The sequence below is a fragment of the Tachyglossus aculeatus genome, chromosome 3, assembly GCF_015852505.1.
Source record: "Tachyglossus aculeatus isolate mTacAcu1 chromosome 3, mTacAcu1.pri, whole genome shotgun sequence".
Lineage (NCBI taxonomy): Eukaryota > Metazoa > Chordata > Mammalia > Monotremata > Tachyglossidae > Tachyglossus > Tachyglossus aculeatus.
Genome location: NC_052068.1, coordinates 36,118,071 through 36,127,078, shown reverse-complemented (window position 1 = coordinate 36,127,078; position 9,008 = coordinate 36,118,071). Strand labels below are relative to the sequence as shown.

Here is a 9,008-nt window from a genome sequence, read left to right as displayed (position 1 = left end):
GGCTCTGTGGCAAGGTGTAGGCAACATAAATAGCACGTGGGCTGATGATCAGCCCTTGAGTTGTGTCTGCGTGTGTTTTTTGTAAACTATAAGACTAATATGCTGTCAGAATCCTGGATTTTTGCCTCTGTTTGATAGGCTGTGGTGAGGAGGAAGGGAAAGGAATAGGGTTGGGTCTTCACATATAAAAGCCATCCTTATTCTTACATTCAGCTCAGAGTGAGATATTTATCATACAAAATATTGTAGGTGCTAGGCAAACAAATACTTTTATTGCAAAATTATTTCAACCAAGTGCCGTTAGCATGACCATACATACGTTCTTTACTGCTGACTACATGTGGAAGTTTAAGTGGTTCTTCGCAACTAGGCAGAGCCAAATTTGCTTCATTACCTTTTAAACCTGCTGAAATAACTTAGACCGATGCATATTCTGGGAGTTCCAAAAATGCATTTCTCAAGTCTAGAGTTGAAGAGACAACATTTCAGCTTCAAGGGAATTAGCATGTGTAGTGAATAGTAAAGGGTAAGGACACCAACGACGTTGTGTGTTTCGGGCCAGAAATTTGGCAACAGTCTTTTCCAAATACCTTTCAGCTAAACTTTTCCAATTCGATACGTTACCTTCAATATGAAGGACTTTGGCTGCACACTGACTGTACTCAGCTTTAGGGAGAAAAAGTCAGTCTATAAAAAAAAAAAATGTGTCATGAGTGTCCAAGCTTCCATGAAGTGAGTACACGATTATGTTAAGCAACTAGAGTGAAGACAGAGAAGGCCATTTGTACACTGCCTTTCAGCACGAAGTAGACTTCCTACAAGGAGGTCGTCATTTTCTGGACGGTTTCAAAGGGCACCCGGCTACACAGTCCTCACCATTCACAACACTTCACCCTAGATTCCATTTCCAAACACAATCACCTCTCCTACTTAAAACAGTAGGATAGCCTCTATGCAATACCCGGTTTACTTTGCTTTGAGTGACCGGTTGACGATAGGTCATTCGGGAGACAGAGGGGGAATTCCACATTGAAAGTGACCCCCGCGGCCCACGACAGAGCCCCGGACCGGCCGGAAAATCTTCCCCGGCCCGGATGCCAGCCCTCAGGAGTAAACTGGAAGGGGATCCACGCTCACTTTCAGGCTAGGGAGTGAAAGGGGGTGGGGGGAGGTGCTATCTATCCCACTTGTGGTTGCCCCCAGGGTTGCGGAAAGTTAGCCTCCTAAAGGCTCACGTGCGAGATCCCAAGTACACAGAGCAGCCTCTCTGCAGCCTAGTTTCGGCCCACACCCTCCGGCCTGTAGTCTCCTGAATGCTGGGGGCTCAGGAGTGCCGTGTTTGGCTTGGGGCCAGTGTTCCCAGCCGCCTTCGGCCCAAAGGCGAGGCCAGACCCAGCCCAAACAAGGATCTATTCAGAAGTTTTACTAAAAGCCATGTTTCCCCTAGGGAGCCACGCCAGTTCAGCTAAAGATTTTGCCATCTCCCCGTATACCCGGTAATCGTTCAGGGCTTTTCGACTCCCCGTCCTTTATTTCCTACGATTATTAGGTACCTTCAAGGGACACTCAGAGAACTGCCTCAGAATTGTTCTCCATCATTTTCGGGGCACCTCCAGTTTCCCTTCCACTTGTGTTCACGAGGAATTGCGGTTCCCATTCAGACATTCCCCACACCATTAGCACAGTGTTCTTTCCCCATCATTTGGACTTCTTCGAAGTTTTCTTACCTAAACATACATACATCCACACATACGCTTTTTTTTTTCTGGTTGTTCACTTATCAAATACTGCTCATAGACTACATCAGACAAGCTTTACAGACCCTTGACCAATCTTACTTAGGAGGCCTGAAGGGCCTTTGAGTTCCTCGTTTGGCCTTTTCTTGAAAATAAGGCTTCAAATACCCATCCCCAAACTACAGAAGGAAATGCAGCAAACGTTTCCTAACACTGCTATGGATAAGTAATGCAGACAGACAGCTACATTCCATTATCGTATTCCACCAGGTTTGGCCGGCTAATGGCTTAATTAAAATGAGACCAAGTTTTCAAATCTCTCCCAGCTCTGCCATTCGGGAAAGAAGCCACCAGCCAATCTAGGGCTGCCAAACAGAGGCGATTCAGGTTCAGTTTGGTTCTGGGTCTGGAGAATCACACTGTCCTGGGAGGCCGCCTGCACTCCGTCAGGTTTCCAGCACGCGTGCACAATCTTATAATTCTGGCCTTCGTTATTGTCCCAGAAGACCTGGCCCCCGCTGCGGTAAGAAATGCAAAATTCGATCTTCTCGTGAGGCGGGATGAGGGGCGGCAAGTTGACAGCAAATGAAAAGCTGTCACTCTCTGAGCTTCCATAGATGTTCTTCATGAAGACGCAATCGACATCCGTGTACGTTTTCCAGGAATCAAAGGTGATACGAACCTGGACCGTCTTCTCAAAGCTCACATTTTTCACTTTGACAGTCCCCGCCACCGTCCTCTCTTGCAGGGAGCAGTTCTCGAGGCAGACAAAGTTCTTTTGCAAGTGATTCCGGAAGCACAGGTAATCGGCTGAAGGCTGAGAGAAATCCAAGATCAGCTTTTTTTCCTCGTGGAGTTTTAAGCCGGCTGTGATGTCCTGGAGATCAATCAGGTCGAACTGCAGATCCCACAGGGACTCCTCCTGGAATTCCGAGAAGACGTGGATGGCCGTGAGCGACAGGCCCTTGGAGTCGGCAAACACCACTCTCTTCTTGGCTCTGCTGGGCGAGCGGCTCCAGTCCTTTTGAGATTCAGCTTCACGTTTAACGTTAAGACACGGTCTTAGGGGTTTCAATCTGTTCACGAGGTTTCTTCTTCGGCATTCTTCGTAAGAGCCAAGGAAGCTTTTCAGAGGAGGGGAATGGGAGAGACAGAATCTCATGGCCATGTCGACTGCCATGACTGAACTCGTCAGAGGTCCTGGGTCTAAAACCTGTATCACTCTGAAAAGTAAATACGTTGGGTTATTGTCTGGGTTTCCCATTTTCAGAATAGGGGTGAGTCAATAAAGCGGATGTCTCCCCCTCCTCCCCAACCATACAGTGGCCTGCCTGAACCTCCTTAAACACAATACTCAACGATTCAAAGGCTGTTTATCCTGGTTCTGATTACATAAGTGTCCGGCTTCCCTTCTTCCTCCCTTTCGCTGCTCATCTCCTTCCTCTAGCCAACAGGCTATTAAACGATCAATCGTATTTATTGAATGTTGTGTGCAGAGCACTGCACTAAGAGTTTGGGAGAGTACAATTTAGCAATACAACGGACACATTCCCTGACCAAAATGAGCAACACAGTCCAGAGGGAGAAACAAACTCCAACTACAAATCGTTTCTACTTGTTGGAATCACTAGGGCAAGGTTTGGTGGGGGGCAGCCTCCAAGCTTGGGCCTAAGAAAAAGCTTGGAGATGCTACTATTTGGGTTATCTTTTAGACTGTGAGCCCACTGTTGGGTAGGGACTGTCTCTGTATGTTGCCAACTTGTACTTCCCAAGCGCTTAGTACAGTGCTCTGCACACAGTGAGCGCTCAATAAATAAGATTGATTGATTGATTGATTATCTGGGCCAATGCTGAGAAGTAGCATGGCCTAGTGGATAGACCGCAGGCCTGAGAGTCAGAAGGACCTGGGCTCTAACCCTGGCTCCGCCACTTGTCTATGTGACCTTGGCCGAGTCACTTCACTGTGCCTCAGTTCATCATCTGCAAAATGGGGATTAAGACTTTGAGCCCCATGATTACGGGGACTGTATCCAACCTGATCACCTTGTATCTATCCCAGTGCTTAGAAAGTAAGTGCTCAACAAATACCAGAAAAAAAAACCCCCTCGATCGCTCTCCAGATGAGGCTACCTGGGTACCAGCAATAAAGGAGACCAAATGGGATATTTTTAAGATCTTTACGTCTGGTGCACAATGGAGAACTCTTCAAAAGCCACTCCCAGGAGAATCTTTTCTTTGCTAGCCCGACTTTGCCAACTGGGGAAGGGGGAGGGCAAGTGTCACCACAATCTCTATCACTTTTAGGGCATGTGCCCACCAACTCCGTTCTACCGTTCTCTCCCCAGCGCTTAATACAGTGCTGGGGATGGAGGAAGCGCTCGATAAATACGACCGAACGATAGATAGATCCCAGGCTGCGGCAGAAACAAAACGACAGCGCTTGGGGGGAGAGGGAGCAGGGGGCTATGCAGGCTGTGCAAATGGCTTAACTCCTCTGGGTTCAAATCCCGGCTCCTCCAATTGTCAGCTGTGTGACTTTGGGCAAGTCACTTAACTTCTCTGTGTCTAGTTACCTCACCTGTAAAATGGGGATTAAGACTGTGAGTCCCCCGTGGGACAACCTGATCACCTTGTAACCTCCCCAGTGCTTCGAACAGTGCTTTGCACATAGTAAGCGCTTAATAAATGCCATCATCATCATTATTCTTCTGTGTTCCTCAGTTTCGTCATCTGTAAAATGGGGATGAAGACTGTGAGCCCCACGTGGGACAACCTGATTACCTTGCATCTACCCCAGCGCTTAGAACAGTGTTCGATGTCTATCTCCCCACTTCTAGACTATGAGCTCGTTGTTAGGTAGGGATTGTCTCTGCTGCTGAACTGTACTTTCCAAGCGCTTAGTCCAGTGCTCTGCACACAGTAAGCACTCAATAAATATGACAATGAATGGGCAGAATTGTACTTTCCAAGCGCTTAGTCCAGCACTCTGCACACAGTAAGCGTTCAATAAATACGACAATGAATGGGCAGCACTGTACTTTCCAAGCGCTTAGTACAGTGCTCTGCACACAGTTAGTGCTTAATAAATATGACTGAATGAATGAATGGGGCCGAATTCTACTTTCCAAGCGCTTAGTCCAGCGCTCTGCACCCAGTAAGCACTCAATAAATACGTCTGAATGAATGAATGGGGCAGCGTGGCTCAGTGGAAAAGAGCCTGGGCTTTGAAGTCAGGGGTCATGGGTTCAAATCCCGGCTCTGCCAATTGGCAGCTGTGTGACTTTGGGCAAGTCACTTAACTTCTCAGTGCCTCAGTTCCCTCATCTGTACAATGGGGATGAAGACTGTGAGCCCCCCGTGGGACAACCTGATCACCTTGTAACCTCCCCAGTGCTTAGAACAGTGCTTTGCACATTCATTCATTCAATCATATTTATTGAGCTCTTACTGTGTGCAGAGCACTGTACTAAGCGCTTGGGAAGTACAAGTTGGCAACATAAGCGCTTAATAAATGCCATTATTATTATTACTTTCCAAGTGCTTAGTCCAGCGCTCCGCACCCAGTAAGCACTCAATAAATTCATTCATTCAATCGTATTTATTGAGCGCTTACTGTGTGCAGAGCACCGTACTAAGCGCTTGGGAAGTACAAGTTGGCAACATATAGAGACGGTCCCTACCCAACAGCGGGCTCACAGTCTAGAAGACAATACAATTAAATGAATGAATGGGGCCGAATTGTACTTTCCAAGCGCTTAGTCCAGCGCTCCGCACCCATTAAGCGCTTAATAAATTCATTCATTCAATCGTATTTATTGAGTGCTTACTGTGTGCAGTGCACTGTACTAAGCGCTTGCGAAGTCCAAGTTGGCAACATATAGAGACAGTCCCTACCCGACAGCGGGCTCACAGTCTAGAAGACAGTACGATTAAATGAATGACTGAGGCTGAACTGTTCCAAGCGCTTAGTCTAGCGCTCCGCACCCAGTAAGCGCTCAATTAATTCATTCATTCAATCCCATTTATTAAGCGCTTACTGTGTGCAGAGCACTGTACTAAACGCTCGGGAAGTCCAAGTTGGCAACATATAGAGATGGTCCCTACCCAACAGCAGGCTCACAGTCTATCTATCCATCTATCAATCATATTTGAGCGCTTACAGTGTGCAGAGCACTTTACTAAGCGCTTGGGAAGTCCAAGTTGGCAACATATAGAGACGGTCCCTACCCAACAGCGGTCTCACAGTCTATCTATCAATCATATTTATTGAGCGCTTACAGTGTACAGAGCACTGTACTAAGCGCTTGGGAAGTCCAAGTTGGCAACATATAGAGACGGTCCCTAACCAACAGTGGGCTCCCAGTCTAGAAGACAATACGATTAAATGAATGACTGGGGCCGAACTGTACTTTCCAAGCGCTTAGTCCAGCGCTCCGCACCCAGGAAACGCTCAATATGATTAATCAATCGTATTTATTGAGCGCTTACTGTGTGCACAGCACTGTACTAAGCGCTTGGGAAGTACAAGCTGGCAACATATAGAGACAGTCCCTACCCAACAGTGGGCTCACAGTCTAGAAGGGGGAGACAGAGAACAAAACCAAACATACCAACAAAATAAAATAAATAGAATAGGTATGTACAAATCGTATTTATTGAATGCTTACTGTGTGCAGAGCACTGTACTAAGCGCTTGGGAATCAATCAATCGTATTTGAGCACTTACTATGTGCAGAGCACTGTACTAAGCACTTGGGAAGTCCAAGTTGGCAACATATAGAGACGGTCCCTACCCAACAGTGGGCTCACAGTCTAGAAGGGGGAGACACAGAACAAAACCAAACCTACTAACAAAATAAAATAAATAGAATAGATATGTACAAGTAAAATAAATAAAAACAAGTAATAAATATGTACAAGTGATTAATAATAATAATAGTAATAATGGCATTTATTAAGTGCTTACTATGCGCAAAGCACTGTTCTAAGCGCTGGAGAGGTTACAAGACCAATCAGTCGTATTTATTGAGCACTTACTGTGTGCAGGGCACTGCACTAAGCGCTTGGGAAGTCCAAGTTGGCAACATATAGAGACGGTCCCTACCCAGCAGTGGGCTCACAGTCTAACAGTCTACAGGATGATCAGGTTGTCCCACGGGGCGGGGGCTCCCAGTCTTCATCCCCATTTTCCAGATGAGGTCACTGAGGCCCAGAGAAGTGAAGTGACTTGCCCAAAGTCACACAGCTGACAAGTGGTGGAGCCGGGATTTGAACCCATGACCTCTGACTCCAGAGCCCGGGCTCTCTCCCACTGAAGCCACGCTGCTTCTCAGTGAATGGATGAAAGACGCTGCGGGGAGGGGAAGGGTCTCCAAGCCGGGAGGGCTGCCTGGAGGAAAGGGGCTGCGGGGCGGGGACCCCTCCACCGCGCTTACCTGGGGCGGCTCATCAAGGCGGGTCCGCCGAGGAAGAGGCTTCTTGGCGGGGCGAGCGAACGGCCTCCGTCCCCCAGAGACCCAGCGGCTCCGCCCAACGCGCTGGGACTGCGGACCCCCGCCGCGGCGGCCCCTTATATAGCCCCGGGAGCCGCCCAGGGGCACGTGACCCAACCCGCCAGCCAATCCCCGCCCGCCCCCTGCCAGCCAATCAGAGCGGGGCTCTCCCTCCCGGGGTCCCGCCCCATCGGGTGGGTGGGGGGGGGCACGACCCGCAGGGGCTTCTGGGAAACCCCCAAGCAACTGCATCTGGCCACCTGCTACCGGCCACGGATAGGCCCTTCAGGCAGCAAGAAATGAAATCATGAGAATAATAATCGTGGCAATGAATGATAATACATTATAATATAGAATCAGATTAATATAATATAATCGTATTGTGATAGTTATAATATCATCATCATCAATCGTGTTTACTGAACACTTGCTGTGTACAGAGCGCTGGACTAAGCGCTTGGGACGTACCAGTTGGCAACATATGGAGACGGTCCCTACCCAACAGTGGGCTCACAGTCTAGAAGGGGGAGACAGAGAACAAAACCAAACATACTAACAAAATAAAATAAATAGAATAGATATGTACAAGTAAAATAAATAGAGTAATAAATATGTACAAACGTATATAATTATATTAATAACATATACATTATAATATAGCATTCTAATCTATAATTACAAAATTATTTATATAATTGATTATATAGAATTATACAATTATATAATTATATAATTAAATACAATTATATAATCATATAATTAATTATATAATAAGACATGATTACATCAATATGCTATGTTTAAGTTGCAGTAGCTATAATTATACCAATAACATATAATTATATATCGTACTATATTATCATAGTGTATATATGATCATATCAATATGATATAATCATATTTAATAGTTATGATATAATTCTATTAATAACACAATACATAAAATGTAATCATAATGCGTATATAATTATATTAGTATGATGTAATTATGTTGTAATATTTATAATATAAGTATATTAATAACATATAACACATGAAATATTATACTACACATAATTATATTAACATGATATAATTGTATTGTAATAATTATACTGCAGACATACTAGTAACATATAATAACATATTATAATATATCATTATAATGTGTATGATTATATAATATATTTTAATAAATCATTATGATCTATAATTATATCAATACATTTTAATATATTATTATAATATATAATTATATTAACATATTATAATACAGTATTATAGCATGTAATTATATTAATATATTCTAATATATAATTATACTATATAATTATATCGATGTGATATGATCATATTATGATAATTACAATGTAATCATATTAATGACATATAATAATGTATTACAATATATTTCTGTAATATATAATATCAATACAATACAATTACAATTATTATAATATAATTATATTAATTATACATAATAATATATAATATAATAATTATCATTGTTATTGTTATTATTATGAGAAGCAGCATGGCTCAGTGGAAAGAGCACGGGCTTTGGAGTCAGAGGTAATGGGTTCAAATCCCAGCTCCTCCAATTGTCAGCCTTGTGACTTTGGGCCAGTCACTTAACTTCTCTGTGCCTCAGTGACCTCATCTGTCAAATGGGGATGAAGACTGTGAGCCCCACGTGGGACAACCTGATCACCTTGTAACCCTCCCAGCACTTAGAACAGTGCTTTGCACATAGCAAGCGCTTAATAAATGCATTATTGCTATTATAATGATGGCATTTGTT

At 44.5% G+C, this 9,008-nt stretch overlaps 1 protein-coding gene across 1 annotated transcript; it reads right to left on the bottom strand.

The window, feature by feature from the left end:
* Positions 1-243: 243 nt before the first annotated feature.
* Positions 244-7,255, bottom strand: PPP1R3C (protein phosphatase 1 regulatory subunit 3C). Its single transcript, XM_038744165.1, has 2 exons — positions 7,172-7,255; positions 244-2,959 (listed from the first exon to the last, which is right to left on the bottom strand). Exons 1-2 carry the CDS (start codon positions 7,183-7,185, stop codon positions 2,029-2,031), a joined length of 945 nt encoding a protein of 314 aa, XP_038600093.1. The 5' UTR covers positions 7,186-7,255; the 3' UTR covers positions 244-2,028.
* Positions 7,256-9,008: the final 1,753 nt, after the last annotated feature.